Below are 24,469 nucleotides of genomic sequence, written 5' to 3' on the forward strand. Positions count from 1 at the left end.
TTCTCCAAATCCACCCTCACCCTCCACATAAAAAAGAGTAGGCCTCCCAGGGGCATCTACTAAACACTGTATAAGCATAACAAGTTACAATAAGACCAGGCACATAGCATCACATCAAGGCTGGACAAGGCCACCTAATAAGGGGGAAGTAGACACAAGGGTCATGGACAGCTCTCTCCCCCTTTGTTGGGATTCCCACAAGAACACCAAGCTACTCAACATAATATATATGTAGAGGATGTAGGTCAGACCTATATAGGGTCCCTGATCTCTGTGAGCCCCCCATGAGTCCTGGTCAGCCGATTCTGTGAGCCCTATTCTGGTGTGTCCCTTACCCCTCTGGTTTCTCTGATCCTTCCTCCCCCTCAGAACTCCCCTAACTCTGCCTGATGTTTAGCTGTGGGACTTCACATCTGCTCCTACCAGTTGCTGAATGATGTCTCTTTTCTTTGATGATTCTACTAGGCTTTGTTTCCAGAACACTCTGCAGGCAGGACCAACTGCATATCGAAGTTTAGGTGGCTGGATTGGTGTCCCCGTGGAGACCTTGCCTAGTTACAGAAGATGGCCAGCTCAGGTCCTAGGAATCTTTACTAGGGTTACTCTTACAGATTCCATGGAGTTTCCATTGCACTAGGTTTCTATCTTGCCCTGCCCACCCTCAATTCCAGTAAGTTTCTCCTAGTATTTCCCCCCGTGGACCTGACCCCTCCTGTTCCCAACCACACCACCCCAATTCCACCATGAAATCTACTCTATTTCCTCTCCCCAGAGAGAGCCTTGTGTCGTCCCTTGAGCCCTCCTTGTGACTTAGCTTTTCTGGGTCTGTGGATTGAAGCGTGATTATCCTTTACTTTATAGCTGATGTCTACTTATGAGTGAGTACCATGTCTATCTTCTGGGTTTGGGATACCTCACTCAGAATATTTTTGTTGTTGTTGTTTTAGTTCCACCTATTTGCTGCAGTTTTCATGATGTCATTGTTTTTAACAGCTTAATAATTCTCCATTGTATAAATGCACCATATATTCTTTATTCATTCCTTGGTTGAGGTACATCTAGGCTGTTTCCAGTTTCTGGCTATTATGAATAAAGCTGCTCTGAACATAGTTGAGCAAGTGTCCTTATGATAGAATGGGGAGGGTTTTTTTTTTTTTTTTTTTGTATATGGCCAGGAGTAGTATAGCTGGGTCTTGAGGCAGATCGATTCTCAATTTTCTGAGAAACCGCCATATTGACTTGCGAAGTGGCTGTATAAGTTTGCACTCCCACCAGCAGTGGAGGAGTGTTCCCTTTGCTCCATATCTTTGCCAGCATGAGTTGTCACTTGTGTTTTTGATCTTAGCCATTCTGACAGGTATAACGAATCTCAAACCCATTTTAATTTGCATTTCTCTGATGGCAAAAGATGCTGAACATTTCTTTAAGTGTTTCTCAGCCATTTGAGATTCTCTGTTGTGAATTCTCTACTTAAGATTTATATTTTAGTCTGATAATTTAGTTTGCTGATGTCTGGTTTCTCGAGTTCTTTATATATTTTGCATATTAGCCCTCTGTCAGATGTGGAGTTGGTGAAAATCTTTTCCCATTCTGTGGGCTGCCATTTTGTCCTATTGACAGTGTCCTTTGCCTTACAGAAGCTTTTCAGTTTCCTGAGGCCCATTTGTGTGTGGGGTGTGGGGTGTGTGTGTGTGTGTGTATGGTTTTTTGAGGCATAGTTTCTCTGTATAGCCTTGGCTATTTGTAGACCAGGCTGGCCTCAAACTCACAAAGATCCACCTGTCTTTGCCTGTCTAAGTGCTGGGACTAAAGGCCTGTGCTACCATGCCCTCCTGGTTGCATTTTTTAATGTTGACTTTTAGCACCTGTGTTATTGGTGTTTTATTTAGGAACTTGTCTCCTGTGCCAGTGCATTTAAGGATATTTTCCACTTTCCCTTTTATCAGGTTCAGTGTATCTAGTTTTAAGTTGAGGTCTTGATCCACTTGGGCTTCAGTTTTGTGCAATGACAAATATGGCTTTACTGCACTCTTCTACATACCGACATCCAATTAGATCACCACCATTTGTTGAGATGCTTTCTTTGTTCCAGTGTATGATTTTTGGTTTCTTAATCAAAATGTAGGTATCCATAGGTGTGTTGATTTACCTCTGGGTCTTTAATTTGATTCCATTGTTGAACCTGTCTGTTTTTATGCTGTTTCCATGTGGATTTTTGTTTGCTTTTTATTACTACAGCTCTGTAGTACAGCTTGAAGTCAGGGGTGATGATACCTCCAGAAATTCTTTTATTGTTCATGATTGTCTTAGCTACCCTGGGGTTTTTGTAAAGTTGTGTTGCGATTTTAATGCGGATTACCTTGAAGCGCTAGATAGCCTTTGGTAAGATTTTTACTATGTTAATCCACTGATCCATGAGCATGGAGATCTTTCCCTCTTCTGCTATCTGATTTAATTTCCTTCTTCAAAGCCTTGAAGTTTTTATCATATAGGTTTTTCACTTGCTTCCTTGAGTTACCTCAAGATATTTTATATTATTTGTGGTATTGTGAATGATGTTGTTTCCCCATTTTTTCTCAGCCTGCTTGCCATTTTAAAATTATTTTTCTTTTTTAACATATACATTTATATTATTACATATAAATACAATAAGCTACATTCAGCAAGAAGAACTACAAAACAATCAGGAATTACAATAATGTTTTGGCTATTTGAATTTGGCAACCTTGAAGAACATCTTTCCTATCTTGGTGAGTCTAAAATTCTGAATGAAAATCAATATCATATCTCATCTCTATCAACTTAAAACATCTATCTATATCTAAAAACATCTTAATCCCTAAACAACTAAACTTAATTGTAAAACTAAACTATCTGGCTTTCAATCCCATCAGAGACTTGAGAAGGAATACAAATTCTTTACCTGAGTAAACCAGAAGTGCAGGTTAGCAGCTTCCAAAATGAAAAATTGGTAGAGACAGTTTGCTGCCTGAACAGTCACCCAACACTCTTTATAACGTTAGAGTTTCATCCTTAGCCTTCTGGCCCAATATATCTGACAGACATATTTGAGGCAGGAACTATTGAAGACTTGCTTACCCTGTCTTGACAGAGTTTGGCTGTAAACTCTGCCTGCATCCAAGCTTGCTCATTTTTAGCCAGAATTCTGTCTGTGGTAGAAATGATATTTTGCCCAGTGGCTGGTTTGCCACATTTGAAGCCATCTCCATAAGGAGGTTCTTTGATGCGCATCATCTTCTTTGAGGTAGGCTGGGTTTTGCCAGATGTTAACCTGTCTTGTTGTGAAAGACTCTTTAAAATAATAAAAGCATCTTTATGTCTTTGAAGCTTTTGAAGAGATCTTATCTAACTATTTTACCTTATCTATCTATAGAATCCTATCTATCTGTTAAACCTAGGATGTATTTTCTGATATAGACTAGCAATTGACATAACCACAATTTTATCAACAAACAATTAACCTGTGAAACTTACTTTTCCTAAACAGCCTGCTTAGGAAATAGCACTTTCAAAGCATTGGAAGTAAACCTTGTATTATAATTGAGTTGTATGGGTACAATACCTCATAATAGAGTAGAAATATATAATGTGTGTGAAGAGTAATCTTAAATTGAATTCTATACCAGTGTATTATTAAACTTATTTTGCATCAGTATGCAGAATTCTATGCCATTGAATTAAAAATAACCTTATTTGTGAGTAACAATTAAGACCTTAAATTAAGGAGTAGATTCAATAATCTACTTTTTGTCTTGTCATCCCTATATATTTCTATGTCCCTCTTCTTTCTTTTCAATCCCTATCTCCATACCTACGAAAGAAAGATAAAGGAAAAGAGAGACATCCTAGCATCCAACTTCATTTTTCTCTCTGAATAAGACCAATAATTACTTATAAATAACTCTCAGTGAAAATAAGCCTCTGTAGCCCAAGGAAGCAACCAAAAACCTACCCAACCCCCCAATAGGGAAATGGAGTACCATTTTCTTAAGGTTTCTTTTGGCTGATTTGGGGCAAATAATACCTTTGTAGGGGCCCAAATCAAATTGGAGAAAATGGTTAAACAAGCTAGGAATAGCATTTGTGGTCCAATTTCTAAATGTTGAGAAATTCCAAGATACAAAGAAGTCCTGTGTGCGACAGTCTGTTCGCAGACAGTTTGGATCGGAAGCTTTCTTCAGAGCTGTCGTGGAAGCTGTCCTGTTCTGATGAGGAACAGCAAATGAATCACTTGGGGCTGGTACATGAAGGATGCAGGATGTCAGCGTCCAGCATGCTGAAAAGAATGAATCCTTTCAGTTCTGCTCCAGTGTCAGTTTCTGGTTCTTTGGTTCTGAAAACATATAGGCATTCTACAGTCCTAAAATTATAGGAGATGCACAGAACAATTAGGGCTGGTTCTGTGCTTTGTAAATCTTCATTCATGCCATACGAAGAACCTGTTTGTCATTTGTATGTAGGAGGGCTGACTTTTTTAGTTCACCTTGTATTCAGCCACTTTGTGAAGGTATTTATCAGTTGTAGGAGTTCTCTATTAACATTTTTGGGTTGCTTTTATATATATATATATATGCTATCATATCATTTGCAAATAGCAATAGTTTGACTTTTTCTTTCCAACTTGTATCCCTTTGATCTCCTCTAGTTGTCTTACTGCTCCACCTAGAACTTCAAGTACTGTATTGAAGCAATACACAGCGAGAAGACAGTCTTGTCTTGTTCCTGATTTTAGTGGAATTACATTGATTTTTCTCACCATTTAATTTAATGTTGGCTATCGGCTTGCTATAAATTACCTTTAGTATCTTTAAATATGTTCCTTGTACTCCTGGTCTCTCTGAGACTTTTATCATGAAGATATGTTGGGTTTTGTGAAAGGCTTTTTGAGTATCTAATGAGATGATCATGTATTTTTTATTTTTTGTTTTCTTTCAGTTTGGTTATATGGTGGTTTACATTGACAGATTTTTGTATGTTGAACCATCCCTGCATCTCTGGGATTAAGCCTCCTTCCTTGATCATGGTGGATAATCTTTTTGATGTGTCCTTGGGTTCAGATTGCAAGTATTTTATTTAGTATTTTTGCATCCATGTTCGTGAGGGAAGTTGGTCTGTAATTATTTCTTTGTTGAATCTTCTTGTGGTTTGGGTATCAGGATGACTATGACCTCACGAAATGAGTTTGGCAATGTCCCTTCTGTTTCTATTTTGTGGAATAATTTGAGGAGTATTGGTATTAGGTCTTCTTTGTAAATCTGCTAATATTGTGGACTTGTTTTGGGAGACTTTTAATGACTGCCTCTGTTTTCTTAGGAGTTATAGTTCTCTTTGACTTCTTTATCTGATCTTGATTTAACTTTGGTAAGTGGTATCTATTGACAAAATTGTTCATTTTTTTTAGATTTTCCAATTTTGTAGAATACAGGTTTTTGAAATATGACCTAATGATTGTTTGGGATTTTTTTTTTTTTTTTTTGGTATTGTTCTCTTTGTGTCTGTTTTATTGATTTCAGCTCCGAGTTTGAATATTACCTGCCATCTACTTTTCTTGGTTGTGTTTGCTTCTTTTTGTTCTAGAGCTTTCAAGTGTGCTAATATGAGATCTCCCCAGTTGCTTTATGAAGGCACTTAGTGATATGAACTTTCTTCTTAGCACTGCTTTCATTTTGTCCCATACGTTTGGGTATGTTGTAGTGCATTCATATTCACTGAATTCTACGAATTCTTTCTTTTTTTTAAACTTCCACACTGACCCTGAAGTAGTTCAGTAAGAAGTTATTTAGTTTCCATGAGTTTGTAGACTTTCTGTTGTTTCTTTTCTTGATATCCAGCTTTAACTTGTGGTGGTCTGATAGGATACAGTTTTTTCCCCCTCGTTTTCTTGTATATATTGAGACTTGCTTTTGACCAAGCATGTGATCAACTTTTGATAATGTTTTCTGATGTGCTTATTTGTGTGTCTATCTGTGTGCTGACATGAATTTATGCGCATAACATACATGCAGGTGCACAGAGGCCAGGGGGGGATGAGATTTCCTGAAACTGGAGTTACAAGAAGTTTGTAAGTGTGATGTGCGTGCTGGGAATCAAACTTGAGTCGTGTGGAGGAGCAGTAAGCACTCTAAACTGCTGAGCCATCTTTCAGTCCCAGGCATTAATAATCTTTATTGAAAGATACTAACTACCTTTTCCCTGTAAAATTTATTTAGATTAGTTTAATTTTTCTGCAGATTAAGTATACATATTACAGTAATGTCAATGTTCCTTTGTGTCACGGTAGTGGAGCAGACAGCTGGTCTCAAGGGAATGTCTCCCTGCCTTGAAATATTCTGTGTCTGGTGTTCCCATGCTTGACATTCCACTGCGGAAATGCGTTCCTTGTATTAAGTATCGCCTCTAACTCAGCCCATTTAGCAAATACCATTACTACCACAGTGGATTGAGCATTGACGTTTGGAGAGCATCTGTATGCGAACAAAATATGTAGGCAGATTGCTAGTCTTCTGATTTAAACTTTTCTTTCTTTTCTTTTTTCTTTCTTTCTTTTTTTTGTACAGCTTCTATGAGGTGGAGGTGTTATTATTCCATTTCATAGATGAGTAAACCATTGCTCACAGGTGCTGAGTAATTGAGTAAGGTTCTCTATGAGCATAGTCCAGTCTAAGGCTCAGGTTGTATTTCTTTCTTTTTACTGAATTTCATAATTGATAGCAACTGTCATTTTTTTTCTGATTAACTTTCCTTTAACAAAAGAATTCTAAAAACATAGGCAATGACCGTTCTCAGAAAGGATAGCAGATATATTCTTTTATTCTCAGGTCTGATTTTTGGCATCACTGAATGGTAATAGTTACTTGTTAGTGACAATTAAGAGTAAAAATTAGTAGCAAATTAAATTCTTAGCAGTATAATGAAGGGTTTTGCTTTGATTTCGTATTGTACCTTTACAACACCAAACTAAAGTATTCAAATTATTATTTTATTTATGCTTACCAGAAACAGAAACAGGAAGATTATAAATGTACAAAATAAAGCCTTAAAGTTCTTGTTTTATCCTTGCTCAGAACATAAGGTCTTAGTTTAAGAATTTTGCTCAGTAAATGAGAACACATTCAGGTGATTTTCAAATTATGCATTATGTACTGTTCTGATTTCATAAATGAAAAACTGTGCAGGAGAGCCATCTTTCTTTTGCACAGGATCTTTTTTTAAAAGGCAGTTGAAAGAAATCCATAGCCATGCAATTAAGAACTGATGACTCTATAGTGACATATTGTCACCTAAAGCCCATAGTGTATACATAGGACCTTACTCTTCGGGCACTCTATAGCATGGGCTTGGATTAAAATTTAATGACACATATCCATCATTGTAGTATTACAAAAAAAAAAAATAATAGAAATAGTGCCCTACAATTTATGTGCTAGTTTGTATTTTCCTTCTAAAAGCCCTTCACAACCACTGACTTTTTGCCTCCATAATTTTATCATTCTAGGATGCCATAATTGGGCCTTCTTCACATGTCCTCATTTGCAAAAGAGCCTTTAAAATTTCTCTGTGTCAGAGGAGTTCTATATCTTTATGTGAATATGTGAATAACAATTCACATTGACTCTGCAAATGCAAATGTAAGCCTTTCAGTAAATAAAACTGATGATTGTCTGATGGAAACAGTTTCTCATACAGAAAGTAAATTAGTATTTAAAATTATGGTATGATTTGGGGCTATCGAGGGCCTTCAGTGGTTAGCAGCATGGGTAGTTTTTCAAGGGCCTTGATTCAGTTCCTAGTACTCAGTACCCAGTGGATCATCTGTAACTTCAGTTACAAGGAATCTGATGCTGTCTTCTTGCTTGCATAGTACCAGATACTCATGCACTGACAGAGATGCAGGCAAAACCCCTGTACACATAAAACAAGTGTTTTGGAAATGTAAGAAGTTATGATTCATTGAATCTCATAAAGACAGTTGAAAGGAAATTGCATGTACTGATTAAGTATTGGCACTGCATGTGTGCCTGAGGAGCTTCCTGCATCTTTTGTGGCTTGAGTGCTCATTTCTGTTTAGCACTGACTACTGTTCCTCTGTGTGCCTGGCCCATTCTTTCCTGCCACTGCAGAAGGGCATCTTGGGTGCTTACAAGTTTGGATAGTTATGAGTAAAGTTACTTATGAACACTTCCTTGAAGGAATTTATGTGGACATAAATTTTTAATTCAAAGTCAAAAGGAATGAGGCTGGTTTGCATGGTAAGAGTATGTTTAGTCATATATGCCAGCTTTTGTTTCTAGATTGAGTGTACCATTTTGTATTCTTCTCAGTACTGGAGGAGAATCCCTGCTGCTCCATGCCTTGTCTGTGTTGGACATTGCTAGAGCTTTGGATTTCGGCCGTCCCAGTAAAGGCCGTGCTTGAATGTTCAGCTCTGTAGTGATGTAGGTGTTATGGAATTTCTCACATGCTTTTTATTTCTTATCTGTATCTTTTTGGTGAGGTGTCTGTTAAATTTTTTTCCCTGCTTTTTAAATAGACTGTTCTTTTTCTGCTTTAGGAATTCTCTTTATACTTTGGATAACAAGCTTTTGTCTAATTTTACAAGTACGCTAATGTTGGCCTCTCAGACTGCGTTAGGCAGTGTCCCACTCTTCTATTGTTTTCTAGAACAGATTCTAGATATGTCCTATAATTTCTACCTGAGGCATTTAATATATTAACTATTGATTCAGTAACTTACACTTACTCAATGTATATTTCTTCATGTGTAAGTTTGGCAGGCTCTGGAGTTGTGCATATTTCCCTATTGTGTCTGTCATCTAGTGATATGTCTATAATTTATTTCTTATATTAATGGTTTGTTTCCTTTCCTTATCTATCTTTCTTTCCTTATCTACCTCTCCTTTTCAGCTAAACTGACTAGAAGCTCGTCAGTCTTAATTGATGTTTTCAAAGAATTGGTTTTGTTTTACCTTCTGGATTTCAGTTGTAGACATTATAGACATGTATTCTTTTTTTGAGATTTATTATTTATTATGTATAGAGTGTTGTGCCTGCATGTACACCTGCACAATAGAAGAGGACACCAAATCTCATTACAGATGGTTGTGAGCCACCATGTGGTTGCTGGGAATTGAACTCAGAACCTTTGGAAGAGCAGCCAGTGCTCTTAACCTCTGAGCCATCTCTCCAGCCCCTAGACATGTATTCCTAATGCCCTGAGAACAAACATTATATGGTCCCTATCCTTTTAAACTTGATATAGTATGTTTTATATCCCAGAATGCGCACTAAGTGTTCAGTGAATCTGAGAAGTGCATTAGTCTATCTGTAAGTAATCTATTCTGGTGACTGAGTCTGCTACTGGCTAGATTTGTGTACTGGGATACAGAGATTGGTAAATCTCCAGCTGAACAGAAGATTGATGTGTTTTCACCTTGCATTTTTAAAAATTGTATTTATTTTATATATGTGGTTGTTTTTTTACCTGTGTGTGCATATGTAAGAGAACATATGTAAGAAATCCTTTAGAACTAGAGAGACAGTTATGAGCTGTTACATGGGTGCTAGGAATTGAATCAAGGTCCTCTGGAAGAGGAGCCAGTTCTGTTAACTGTTGAGCTATCTTGCCAATACCCCCCCCAACATTTCTGTCTTTAAAAATTGTGTGTGTACATATGTGTGTGTATGTACAATGTCCATTATACACACAAAGGAATAGTATTTAACCTTAAAAAAAGATTATTTTTGTGAGGATTTTTACTTTTGTGGGTGCTTGGTAATATTACACCAAAATGGAACTTAAGATTGGCTGATCAATTACAAAGCTCAAAGTATGTGTGTTTGTATGTGTGTTTTTAAAGATTTATTTATTTATTATGTATATAGTGCTCTGCCTGCATGTACATCGGCAGGCCAGAAGAGGGCATCAGATCACATAGAAGACTGTGAGCCGCCATGTAGTTTCTGGGAATTAAAACTCAGGACCTCCAGAAGAGCAGTCAGTGCTCTTAACCTCTGAGCCATTCTCCAGCCCCAATGTGTGTTTTAAAGTTCTTTTTAAAGATATGGTTTACATACCTGCATAGCATCCCAAGGGTACCAGATTGACTATATTTTCATAATTTCATTCTTAGTTTATATTTTCTACCTTTAGTACTTAACCATTTAGTCCTCCTGTCTCACTACGGCTCCACACTGTTTACCAGTACCTCCTGTACTTTTCTCTCCGTATGCTAATCTTCAGCCTCTGATAACTGCTATTGAGTGTCTATATCATCCTTGTTACACTTGCCTTTTCTTTTGAAGTTAAACACTGTGTGTGTGTGTGTGTGTGTGTGTGTGTGTGTGTGTGTATTATAATGGAATATATAATGGAATAATTCTCTATTATTCAAGGTTGTTTTCTTAAGATGGTCTTTAAAGAGGAATATAGGTATTTCTTTGACATATTGATATAAATTACTTAAGATATATGCCCAGTATTGGGGTTGCTTGATCTTATAATAATTATTTGAAATTGAGGAACTTCCATTCTTTTTCCATAATAGCCAGACTAATTTAGACTCCTACCACTAACATGTAAAGGTTACCTTTCCTCGTGTCTTCTTCAGTATTTGTCACCTTTAGCCTGCTTAGTGTGATAAGAATTCTAACCTGAGTGGGGTGATGCCTCTTTGTAAATTTAATTTGCATTTTACTTCTAAGTAATGATACTGATAATTTTTTTCATGTACCTGTTCTTTGTATAACTTCTTTTGGGAATTGTTTATTTCGGGCTACTGCCCAGTTTAAATCAGATTATTATTCTGTAAATAGTGTGTAGGTGGGTGTGTCACACCAGTCCATCTGTCTTCACATAGGCAGAAGCCTTTTCTATGGGGCCTTCACAGGGGCCTGGGCAGCTTCGGGAGCCTGAGCTGGGGCTGCAGCCTGGGCCTTAGCTGCGGCGTTCGCCTTGGTTTGTACCTTGGGCTGTGGTTGGTACAGCCGACGACCCTTGCTCATGTAGCTTCGAATCTTCTTCCCAAGCTTGGGATGAGCGATGAAAGCGAGCCGGCTGAGCCCTTCGGCATCTTGGGATTAATGGCCTTAGGCTTCCCAAGGGCCTTAATGGCCTCTGCACGGGCACTCACTGCCTTTGTGTTGTTTGTCTGCATCTTCTTCAGGCCTTTCTTGTTGTGCTTCTTGGCAAAGCGCATGTTCCTCAGGAACTTGGGGTCCACCCCCTTAAGAGACTCGTATCTTTGTGACCGGGGTTTCTTGATGCCATTTCTGTGCCATTTGCGGGACTGGTTTGTGTGTGGTGTATTCTGCAATTAAGTTGAGCTCTTTTTTCTCTTTGAATTTAATGTCTCATGAGAAGTGTAATTTAGTAGTTTTGATTTTGAGTTTATTTTCTAGTGTTAGTCATACAAGGTGTTGGTGATAATGTAGCAGGGTTTCTAGTCCAAGAAACTGGAGCCCTAAGGCTTTTCTTATCAGGAAGCAGTTTATTTTGCCAGCTGGCTTCTAGCACATTGCTATCCAAAAGTCTAGAGCTCTAGATATTTAAGACTTAAAAAAAAAATCCAACATAATGACTGCATACATTCTGATTGGATGCTTCAGAATATTAGGCATTAATGAGAACTGCTAGGGTTGAGTGAAAAAGAAGGAGTGGGAAAGGAAACTGCTGGAGAGATGTGGCCAGTTTACCCTTCTACATTGGGGGTGAGGTGCTGACCAGCCTATATGGGCATATATGGAAACTGACTCTCCCAAATGCCTGCTTCCTGGTTCATTCTTCCCTTCCCTTCCCTTCCCTTCCCTTCCCTTCCCTTCCCTTCCCTTCCCTTCCCTTCCCTTCCCTTCCTTCCTCCCTTCCCTCCCTTCCCTTCCTTCCCTTCCCTTCCCTCCTTCCCTTCCCTTCTCTTCCCCTCCCTCCCCCCCTTCCCTCTCTTCTCTCTCCTCTCCTCTTCCCTTCTCTTCTCTTCTCCTCTTCTCTCCTCTTCTCTCCTCTCCTTTCTTCTCTTCTCCTTCAAGGAACTCCTGCTTTTTCTACCATACTAACTAATCAATACATTATTTTTATATTTCTTTGACTTCAGGAAATATTCTATTGCTTAAAGTCATTCAGTGCTCCTTTCTATAGATTTAGAGTTGCATGCTATCTTACTATTTAGCAGTTATTTTTAATAAGTAGCAGTAAACTTTGGAAAATAGTAAGGAGAGGACAAATGGAGAGTTCCATCTTATTTTTAAAATATTGATCTTTCATTATATAATTTACTGGAGTGTTTGGAGCTGAACTACTTATCTTTAAGTTAATAGAAACTCCTATTTAGGAAATATACAACCTTATGAATAAGATACCATTAGAAAGTAAAGTCATGATTCTTAAGCATTTTGAAGAAAAACAAACTTATTGGAATTTTGTTCTTGACTCACAGGGCAAAAGTTGGATTGTTAAAAGAAGTTACGAAGATTTTCGGGTGCTTGATAAACATCTTCATCTCTGCATTTATGACCGACGATTCTCCCAGCTCGCAGAGCTTCCCCGGTCTGACATCCTGAAGGACAGTCCTGAGGTAATCATTTAGATGAGGAAATAATAATACACGAATTAGCCAAAGTTTTGCTCTGTGTGGAACAGAAGAGCACCTATGATCATTCCTGGGATTGCTTATTTCAGAAGAGAGACTGCTAAGATGTTCATAAATAAACAAGTGTCATTGAATATTATATAAGGGTGGGAAGCCTTATAGTGATAATGTACATAGCCAATATGTATTAGCAGATTCTTCTAAGGAATATGAAAATATGAAAGCCAAAGACATGAAAAGAATTCATTACGAGTGCAGTGTATGCGGAAGCAGCGCTGTTGGCCTTGTTTTGATGGCAGGCTGTGCCCATGTACTCATTTCACTTCCTTTCTAAAAACATAAAATAATTTTAACCATTTGTATAGAGAAGAAATTCTTTATCATGCCCATAATAGAAAGTACAATTAGAATTTTAAAAAGCAGGAGTAATATTTGAAAGTAAATGAGATACATTTTATGGGAAAATGAAAAATAGCCATAAACCTTGTATAGGATGACTGTAGAACAGGGTAAGTAGAAATCTTACACACAAACACTGAGTAAACAAATAACTGAGGACATTGCAGAAGGCCTTTAGAAGTAAGATTATTTCCTTCTAAGGGAGAAGAATCCCAAGAAACAAGAGCATATTTTTGTAAAATAAAATAATCAGATCTTAGAAATCAAATACCATGTACATTAATAATAGCAGCCCTGAATAACTGGACTGCATACATAAAGGAGACAGCTACGGAGAATTAGTGATCTGGGACACCACATCATAACCTCATAGCCCCCGAAAGGGGCAGGAAGTTAAGAGAAGTTGTGAGAGGGTATCTGAAACTGTAAGCAATAGGTACAGGTTGTGAGAGGGTATCTGAAACTGTAAGCAATAGGTACAGAGCAGTCTTTACTCATAGGAATTATAGGAGGAGATAGGGTGTAAGGGAATGATTAAAAATTGATATAATAAACTTCTTAGAGCTAAAGAAAGCCATGTCTTCAGTTTCAATGGGTCCATTAAACACTACCTTATCACTGAGTGAAAAGCCTCACACATCAGCTACTCTTCTGTTGGTGTGACAGAATACCCTAACATAAGGCGCCTAAGGAAGAAAGGGTTTACTTAGGTTTCCTCTTTCAGAGACACTCAGCACGTCATGTCAAGAAGACATGGCAGCAAGGTAGAGAAGTCATGGTGGCAGGAACAGGAGGCCGGCCTGTCACATTGCATCAAAGGGTGAACAGGAAGTAGATCTGGGCTATGAAGAAGCCTCTAGGCCCGTCCCCAGTCACCCATTTTGTTCATCAAGGCAGCACCTCCTGAAGGCTCACAGCCTTTCCAGACATCACCACCTTCTGAGAATCAAGTTTTGAAACACATTAGACAGTGGGAAATAGTTTACATTCAAGCCCACGACACTCTGTTCTTGGCCCTGTAGTTTCACAGTCATCTCTCAGTGCAAAATGCATTTGGTCCATCTTCAGAAGTTCCTATAGCCTTTCACAGTACCAGTATTTTTCAAAAGCCCAGTTTTTGTTTTTCTGAAACTCAGGGCATTCTCTTAAATGTGACGCCCTGTATAATTAAAGCTTGAATTGACATAATTCCAATAAATAATGTCACAGAGTAGCATTCCCAGGAGGAATAGGGCAGAGCAAAGAAAGACTTGACTAAAGAAAGAACAAAACCTTCAGGGGAAATCCTAAAAGCTCAGTATCTGGCACCTGAGACTGGTAATGGGATCACCTTAGTTATAAAGGACTTAGGCAGTGCCACCCCTCCAGCTCTTCTGCCTACAGCAGGCATTTCTCTTGACCTGGCTTTGCTTCATGAATGCAGCTTTCTTAAGTGGACATCCCATGGTTCTGGCTTCTCAACATATATTGCAGCTTACAGGTCACTTTCATAGCTTTACACAATGACCTTTTGGTGCCTCTTCAGGCAATCTGACCCTGCCACTCATTTGGCTTCATGGCTCTTAGGAACTGTGGAGCCATACCGTGAATTCTTCAATTTTTCATCATTCATGCCTGAAAAATTAGCACCATGTAGACGACTCTTGACATGTTCTGCTGCCTCTTCAGGTGGAACTTGGCTCTCCTGGTTGTAGTTTTGTTTTTGGTGGTGTTATGTAAAATTTTTAAAACTTCTTTGAGAATGTCATACATGTATACAGTAGAATAAATACATGGGCTTTATTTCCCCTTCTACCTTCCTTATACCCTCCAAAACAATCCCCTCCATGTCTTCTTTTGACAGCCCTCTAAGTCCACTTAGTGCTGACTGTATGTGTGTGGGTATGTGGTCACTCACTGTAGCACTGGGAACCTACCAGTGGCCACATCCTCCAGGCAGAGTGGTTCTCCCTGTGCCCCTAAGTCTACTATCGGCCAGCTATTCCTCAGTAAAGAGTGGGGCCTGGACATTGTCTCCTGATCTATGCTGTAGTTTTGGGTGGGTTGATTTTGTGTGGGTCTTGTGCAAGTGACCATAGCTAGTGTGATGAGTGCAATGGCCATTTCATATCTAGAAGACAGCATTTCATAGCACTTCTCCCTCTTCTCTAGCACATAAACTGTCTGTTTCCCCTTCCAAGCCTTTCTCTGACTCTTCCAGGGCATGGGGTAGGAGTACTTGATGAAAATGTCTCCCTGAGTGCTGAACAATCTGATGCTTCTTAACACTTAGACACTGTTTGCATTAACTGCTGCCCACTGGCCCCTGCAAAGCTTCTGTAACCAATGATGAGAGAGAGCAGTGCCTCCCATCTATGGATGTTCACATAGGCAATTTGACAGATATCATGGCCATTTGGCAAGATAACCATAACACACTCTGTCTTAGGGCCTATGACTATGGAAGCCATATGTGAACTTTTGATACAGAATTGCTTGATACCAGACATCAAATTCCTCCGTGGAGAAGACATCCAATCCAATCAGAAAGTGCTTAGTTATGCCATATCAGTTTTACCACTATTGGACAAGTGGGCACTTCTTACCTGGCATGTAGGTATTGTAACATGCAAAGCCCAGCTCTGAGTAAGACCAGCAATATCTTTTCTCCATTAATCTCACACTCTACCTGAAGCTTGCATAGCACGTTCCAGTGTTATGAAAGTTAGCCACCAAGGAGGAAGGTTCCTGGTTGGTTGGAGATTGGTTTATGCATGTTGAGCAGCACAGCTTAGCAGCTTCTGTGTGCTGATCTGGGGAAGCACTTTCTAGTCATTTGCTTTCCGTGAGTCAGAAACTCCACTGGTGTTTCACACTTAGGCTCTTTACTTTCAAATAAATTAGCATGTTCACAGTTACAGTACCTTTGGAGCATAGGATCTTGCCCTCAGTATACTTTCCTATTGTGTGGGAATAGAAGGTTCCTCTTTAATGGTGGTATCTCCCTTAGCAGTTATAGATCTTTGCTATTTATGCTTTGCTTTGCTATTTATACTTTGCTTTTTAAAAACAGCTTTAAGCTTGCTCACACAGCTTTCATTGGGTGCCTACATTATTCAGTTTCTTTGTGTTCTACCTATTACTCTCTGACGTTGTAGATCTGAATGAGCAATAATTACAACACAGCCTCAAATGTTGGCTTGCCTGATATTTCCCCTGCCATCAAAAAGGCCATTGCTTTTGAACTCAGCCTCTAGTTCTGGAGACACAGGTAGAACATATCTGGACTCTTTGAAAGAATATACCCTGAATGGCCTCTCATCCAGTTCTCCTAGACTCCTCTGTGAGTCCTCCTGGGCTATCCCTTCCCATTGCACATTTCCCTCCACATCCTGACCTTCAAACTCCTACCAGAATGGCTCGTTCAGCTCTGCTTTGGCATTCTAGGTCTTTCCTACCCCAAATTTCCAAACTCTTTTTTTTAAATATGTATTTTATTAATTTATTCATGTTACATCTCAATTGTTATCCCATCCCTTACATCCTCCCATTAAACCACATTCCTCTTAGAAACCTGTTCCAGAGTCTTAAAAAAAATCCCAGAAGATCAGATTTAGCATAGCAAGAACTCCACTTTTGCTACAAATCTGTGACTCTGTTCTTCTTCCTGACCAAAACAACAAAAACAACCACACCACTTACCCTCCCCCAAAAAACAAAACAAAACAAACCAAACAAACAAAAACACATTAAACAACAACAACAACTTCTGAAGAAAGGAAATATTTTGCCTTACATTTCCAGAGAGATGCGGTCTATTTGGTGAGAAATGTCAGACATCAGGAAGGAAAGCATAGTAATGTCAGGAGCAGGAGCTTGTCTGTTCGCATTGTCTGTGGTCAGGAGGGGGAGGGTGAGCAAGCGGGAAAGACTTGGTTCTGTATCATCATTCTGTCGCAGATTGTCGTCTCCCAGAACACCGAGCTATACTGTGGTGTAGGATCCCAGGAATATGGAGAAAGTTAGGCAGAAAAGCCACAGATGTAGCTTTTAATAAACTCCTTTTGTGTTTTCAATACGAAATACAAAAAGAAAGTCATAAAATTAGAAGCTATGGAATATGGCCCTTGATGATGAGGTGTTAAAAGCTAAAAAAAAAAAAAAAGAATCCCATATTAGACAGTGGCTGAATTACTCCGTAAAGTGCCATTGTGTCAGTGGGGTTAAAGGTGTGCTACCACGCCTACCGGTGTAATTCTTACATGCCTGAAGCTCTGCAGTGTTTTTCTTTCATAATTGTCAGTTTGCATGATTGTCTGAAGCAGAGCTGCTTGCCCCCTGTTACCGTGAGTCTCTCTTTTCAGTCGGTGACTCAGATGCTCACAGCTTACCTGTCACGCCTTTCAACTATTGCCGGCAACAAGATCAACTGCGGGCCGGCGCTCACCTGGATGGAGGTATCTGTCTGATCATCTCTGAAATTTATTCTAAAGTTATTTACTTAAGGAATTTGCTAGTAATTTGATAGTGGATGAGTTTCACAAATAAAGAAGCAAAGTATGTTCTAGGAGGATTAGTGACTGATGTTTTTTCATTTGAATATGTATGGGTGTTTTGCTGGCATGTGTGTTTGTGTGCTCTTTATGTGCCTGGTGCCCAAAATGGCCAGAAGAGGGCTTCAGATATCCTGGACCTAAAGTTACACACAGCATGAAAAGCCAGTGCTCTTAAATACCGAGCCATCTCTCCAGCATCACATCTGATATTTTGGTATTACATCTTTCTCTTTAATTAAAAAAATTAATTATTAATTATTAAATTAAAAATTTAATTGTTATATAAATTAGTTTCTCCCAGTAAAAATTGAGACACTACAAGGAAGGATAAGAGGGAGCCAGCTTGTTTGCACTAAAAGCATGACTTTGACATTATTGGTTGAATGATCTTAGAAAAAGAGTTTAATTACATAACTTTCTCCACTTTTTAATTTTCACCTTCAAATGAAGGCAATGATAGTGTATTTTGGCATTATAAGAATTAAATTAAATTTATACATTATATGCACAGTACATGTACTGCCTTATATTAGCTACCTAGTATGTGATAGGGTTTTAAGGATTTTGTTACATTTTGGGATGGGGCATACACATGCCGCAGAGCCTGTGTGGAAAGTAGACTTACAGAGGTTGCTTCTCTTTTCCACCATGTAGGCCCGAAGGCATCAAACATAACCTGATCAGGCTTTTTGGCAAGTGTGTTTACCTGCTGAGCTGTCTTGCTATGCTCCCATAAATGGCAGGGTTTTTTTGTCTTTTGTTTTCTTTTTAAAAGACTTTTGGTACTTACCTCTCTAAATTGAATTTTCATTTATGGTTGGGCAAGTCCTGTGTCTTTGAACATTCTCTGGTACTTGGCTTTTATTGTAGATTGACAATAAGGGAAACCATCTTCTAGTTCACGAGGAGTCATCTATCAACACTCCTGCTGTTGGTGCTGCCCACGTGATCAAGCGCTACACGGCTCGGGCTCCTGACGAGCTGACCTTGGAGGTAAATAACCAGAGCGTGCTCATTGTTCTCCGGCCCTCGCTGCCTTTATAGCTTGTCTCCAGCTGTTTTAATAATTCACTTAATAAAAAAAAATAAAGTCACAAGATTTTTTTGGAGTTTTTTATCTTTCAGCCTAGAAGACTTTCTAATTTTGTTTAACTAATTGAATATAATCATTCTTCAGTTTTCAGTGTCAGTGCCTCCCAAGGAAGTCATCCTTGGTCTATCTCCATGGGAATCAGATACTCCAAAGGAGGGTCGGATGCTGTTCAGAGTGGCTCTCATCATATCACTGACATACAGTCATGGCTGTCTTCTTGTCCCTCTCAGCAAGCACAATGTCTAGGTTTTATTGGGAAGCTGAGTGATCAAAGGAGAAACTAAGAGTAAAATGAGTGTTTCTTGCTATCATATGCAAAAGGATAAGGTTAAGTTTTTTCCTCTGAAAATACATATTGACCGATAATGAGACAACATAAATGCTAACAGTTTTTTATTTACCAATAAGCCGTGTAATATTCACTTATTGCAACTTCAGTCACAGTAACCAAGTTATGGAATCAGTCTATCTGTCCATCAGCAGATGAATGGAGAAGGAAAATTTATATGTGCACAATCCAGTTGTATTCAGCTATGAAGAACAATGTTATGTCATTTTCAGGTTAATGGAGGGAACTGGAAACCAACATTTTAAGTGAAATAAGCCAGACTCAGAAAGAGAAATATCTCACATATTTTCTTTCATATATGGAATCTAGAATTAAATGTCTGCCCATCATCTATCAAATACAAAAGTAGAGGGAAGGAAGCCAGTTGGGGATAGGGTAAGAGATGGTAGGGTAAGAGGAAAATGACCAGAAGACAGAGTATACATGTAAAATATATAATGAAACATGTTATTTTGTACAGCAAACATGAGCTAATAAAAATTGAAAAAAAGAAATACAACATCTAACTCAAGATGTTTACCATGAGAATGCAAAATTTGATTGTGCTGAGGGATGAAACATATCTGTGTGATTTTCATTTTAATTCTCTATATTTATGATAGTTCTTGGTGTATAATAAGTAGTCAGAAAATGTGTGCTGATTGGGCAATAAAAGAAGAACAAGGTAACAGTTTTATAGCATAGAATAATAACTGTTCTCATATTAAATATGCCATGACTCTTAACCAACACGACTTTGAAGATTTGGTATTTATAATCCAAGAAATTAGTGTAAACAAAAAGACAGATTCCTGAACACGAGCTGTAGTAGTAACAGTGCTCTTGTGTACTTAGCCCTGCTAGCCATCAGCATTTCTCTTTCCTTATTTTGATTCTTACTTTGGAATTTATCTGTACAGACAAATAATACTTTGTCATAAAATAAATCTCTGTTAAGAAATTAATTTTTATGCCAGGCATTGTGGCACATGCCTTTGGTCCCAGCACTTAGGAGACAGACAGCAGGACTCTTGAGTTTGAGGCCAGACTGTTGATGCAGTGAATTCTACATTTAGAGCTACTTAGTGAGACTTTCTCCCAATAAAATAAATAAATAAGTAATGAATTCTACATTTAGGGCTAATTAGTGGACCTTCTTTCAATAGATATATAGATAGATAGGTGGGCAGGTAGGTAGGTAGGTAGGTAGACAGATAGATAGATAGATAGATAGATAAAATTAATTTTGGATGTTTCATTACAAGTTATATCATGAAACATAATGATAAAAATAAAAAGCCATGATCATTTCATACATCATCATTTCAATACTTAATAAATATTTTTTGAAGTTTATTACTGTTTAAAAGATTTTTATTTATTTTAAAGATTCTCTGAGAATTTCATACGTGTATATAAATAATTATGATCTTGTCCACCTCCATTTCTTTCCTTTACCTCCTCCTCAGCTCTTCCCTAACACTTTCCTTTTGCAGTAACAGGTTAAGTCCAATTAGTCCTGCCCATATGTGTATTTTTTAAAATAAAGATTATAGGTTCTCTTAAATATATAATTGAAAATTTCTGTGTTTATGACTTTGTTCATTTCTATAAACTTAGACATTTACCTTTCACGCTGAAGAAATCTTATTCTTTAGTGGCGATAAGTATCATCTACAAATATTGACGTTATCAGGCTTTACATTTACTATGATCTCATCTCAAGCTTCTTCCTATGTGATTAAATAAGATATGGTCAGGTACTTTGTGTTGTGCTTGTATGCACATGGTAATCAGTATTTAAAGATTCTGATCAAGATTCTGATTTTAGATCAAGATAAAGAAGTTAAGCTATTAAAGTTGAGATAAGATAGATACTGAATCTCATTCGGAAATCTAGACCCAACAAGACAGGAAAAACACTTACTTCAAACAAGACGAATGCAGATGTCCAAGCCACTATAAATGTAACATGTATAGAGCTCATTATTCTCATGACTGTCACATGGTCCTCTCTGCTGTGTGTAGTTTGTTTTATACATATGTTATAAAATAAAAGTATTAAAAAACAATAAAGATTCTCCTCCAAATGTGTGCATTTAATGCTATTTTTAAAGCATTTTTTAGAGATGCCTTCGGTAACAGCAGGAAGAATGTTCAACAGCTCCTTAACTGATGTCTCAGTAAAATGAAAGTACTGTTGACTCAGAAATGAATTGATGCACATAACCCAAGTCTCTTGGTTTTGCTCTCTAGAATTAGAATATATGTTGCTTGCCTCTGATCACATGGCTGTCAGTGTTCACCAGCATCATAAAAGAAAATCATACAAAGTTTACACTGAACGTGGTAAAGCAAAAGCACCTGAGTTGGAAACTGTTTTAACAGAAGTGATGGTGATGGAGTGATAACCTGGCTTTAAAAATATGTTATACTTGGGCTAGAGAGATGATACAGCAGCCAAGAACACACGTTGCTTTTACAAGGTCCAATTCAGTTTTCATATCCCATAGACATTTAAGAACCATCTATAGTTCCAGTTCCAGGGGGTCTGATGTCTTCTTCTGATCTCTCTAGGTACCTGATTGATACACATAGGGTTTTCATACATACAAAACACTCATATGCAGAAAAATAAATAAATATTTTAAAAAATATGTTCAAATCTAGTGTTTTAAAGTTACTGTATATGTGTTAACTGGTCAGTTTTGTGCTATTTAGCTTTCAATATAATACCCTTTAGTAAAAGGTAAGACTACTAAAATAAAAAATAATAGTAATTAAAAATTATAATAACAATAATTGTTATTGTTATTTTGAGGCAGGGTTTCTTTGTGTAGCCCTGGCTGTCCTGGACTTCCTTCGTAGACCAGGCTGGCCTTGAACTCACAGAGATCTGCCTACCTCTGCCTCCTTGAGTGCTGGGATTGCAGGAGTATGCTGCTGCACCCGGCTTATTAAAATTATTTTTAAAAGTCAATATGTTTTCCCAGAATTTATTAAAGTATACAATAGTGCTTTGCTCTTTTATACAATTCATATCTTAATTATAAATGTAACAATTGGTTTAAAATTTATGCAAAAATGTTTTACCTAAAATTTTAATTCTCGTAGGTGGGAGACATCGTTTCCGTTATTGACATGCCTCCCAAAGTATTGAGTACATGGTGGAGAGGCAAGCACGGATTTCAGGTAAGCCACACAAACACAGGATGTGAAAAAGCTCAAAGAATATTTTGTATATGCTCCCTTAGTGTTGCTGATTACAAAATGTGCCCAGAGTCATCGTCAGAAATGTTGTTTGCAGTGGTTAAAAGATATGGGTGATGATGGTGGGAGCCTTGATTCCTGCATCTGGTTGTACCAAGCTGATTTTTCTTCCCCTCCTCTGAACTGGCTAGAGCCAGAATGGGGAGTTTCAGGCTTGAGGACCACTTTCCAGGTGATCAGAACTATTGATCAGCCTTAATTCTGTTTTAAATACTGATTCACATTTTCCATTCGAATTTTCTCAGTTTGATCAATTCTTTCTATTAAAAAAAAAATGAGTTATTGTAGTGTGCTGATGACAGACCAGTAGAATTGGAAGCTGTCTCGTTTATCTTTTCCACATATGTTTCAACAGTTTTGAGACTTGACAGTGGCTTCTATTAGCAGTTTCCAGCTTTTAACCACTTGGCTGCTTCATCAAAATAGCATCTAATGACCTCACACTGATATTTATATGACTTTATCTTTTAAAACTACATAGAGTAGCTGGGTGTGGTGGCACACGCCTTTAATCCCATCACTTGGGAGGCAGAGGCAGGTGGATCGCTGTGAGTTCGAGGCCAGCCTGATCTACAAAGTAAGTCTAAGACAGCCAACGCTACACAGAGAAACCCTGTCTCAGAAAACAAAAAACAAAACATAACAAACAAACAAACTAAAACTACATAGACTAGTCTTTGAAAATGTCTTAAAAATTATATTCTTTATCTGTACCCTGTGGGTTTTTCTTTTAAAGATTCATTTATTTATCATTATGTATACAGTGTTCTGCCTGCATGTACACCTGCAGGCCAGAAGAGGCCATCACATCACATTACAGATGTCTGTGAACTACTATGTGGTCATGTGGTTGCTGGGAATTGAACTCAGAACCTTTGGAAGAGCAGGCAGTGCTCTTACCCACTGAGCCACTGTGGGTTTTACTTTGTTTTGCAGGGGTCTTGTTGCTGGTAGTTATAGTTTCTCTATAAAACTGTTACAAAAACATTATATAAAATGTATTATAGACATGATATTTGTTAGCTATTATATAACTATTTTAAGCTTTACGTATTTAAAAATTCTGATTATTAGCTTTGTATGAAATGCACATATTTAGAAAATATTATTAGATGAGCTCTGATACCAATCAGCTTGACTTTTGTTTTGTGCTATCTTGGGCATATTTTTTATGCTGTGTCTTATCAAATGGAGACCACAGTACTTTATTTTACCTCATAGATTTGTTGTCAAGGTTAATTGTGTGAAGACAGAAATGTTAAGTGCTCTTTTTAGGCTTAAATTTATTTTTCTCAATAATTATTAATACTAATGTTAAAAGTTTAAATGCTTTTATTTGAACATTTTAGTGTTCTCACTTTTTAAAGTATAGATGGCAGTTTAATTTCTTAAGATCAGAAAACAATCATTGTCACGTTGCTGCACACCTTGTTTGTGTAATTAGAATAGTCTTCTAATTTCCTCAGTGCTCTGAGTAGTAATAAATGCTTTTGATAAAATATAAGACTGAGTAGGAGACTAGGGTATCATTTTTTTCTATTAGGGGGTCAGTTCTTGGCCCAGTGAGATGAATTAGGAGGAAAGGCATCTACTGCCAAACTTAACAGCCCAAGTTCAATCCCTGGGCTTTGCATAGTGGAGGAGAGAAGCAACTCTCCAGAGTTGACCTGCCTTCCACCCAGATGATCTAACATGCATTCACGTGCATGTTGAGTGTGGTTCAAATAAGTCAGTGCTAAGAAAAAGAAGTGACCAAAACCAAATTGGCTTTAAAATTAATCAAGGTTTGGTCTTCACATTACCATCAGCTTTTGCTCTATAGCCTTAGATGTGCTGTTTGTTTCCTTTGAACTTAAATTTCATACTAAAATCGGAGGTTCTGCTTATAATTCTCATATCCTGTTTCAACATCTTAATTATATGATTATAATAGTAGCAGCTTTCCTCATTTATATAGTGAATACTTGTTGAGTAGTGTAGGCATAGACTACTCTTCTAATTATTTCATTAAGACCTTCATTGATTAGTTCATTAGGCTAATTCTTTTTAAAGTCACTAGAGGAGACCGAAGAGATGGTTCAGTAGTTAAGAGCACATACTGCTCTTACAGAGATCCAAGTTCAGTTCCTATCACTCACATCTGGTAGCTCTCAATCACCTGTAATTCCAGCTTTACTGCATCTGGTGTCCTTTTCTGGACTCTGTGGGCACCTATATTCATAGATTCAAATATAGCCTCCATATA

The 24,469-nt window shown here is 37.8% G+C and overlaps 1 protein-coding gene across 2 annotated transcripts in view; it reads left to right on the forward strand.

Annotated features, from left to right (window-relative positions):
- Positions 1-24,469, forward strand: part of Arhgap32 (Rho GTPase activating protein 32) — a 154,424-nt gene that overhangs the window by 59,087 nt on the left and 70,868 nt on the right. For both annotated transcript variants that reach the window (XM_051156130.1, XM_051156129.1), the window contains 4 exons: positions 12,447-12,584; positions 17,342-17,434; positions 18,404-18,526; positions 22,069-22,146. In XM_051156130.1, the coding sequence (XP_051012087.1) occupies positions 12,447-12,584; positions 17,342-17,434; positions 18,404-18,526; positions 22,069-22,146 (432 nt within the window). The remainder of the gene's footprint in view (positions 1-12,446; positions 12,585-17,341; positions 17,435-18,403; positions 18,527-22,068; positions 22,147-24,469) is intronic.

This window comes from Acomys russatus, chromosome 14 (assembly GCF_903995435.1).
Source record: "Acomys russatus chromosome 14, mAcoRus1.1, whole genome shotgun sequence".
Taxonomy (NCBI): Eukaryota; Metazoa; Chordata; class Mammalia; order Rodentia; family Muridae; genus Acomys; species Acomys russatus.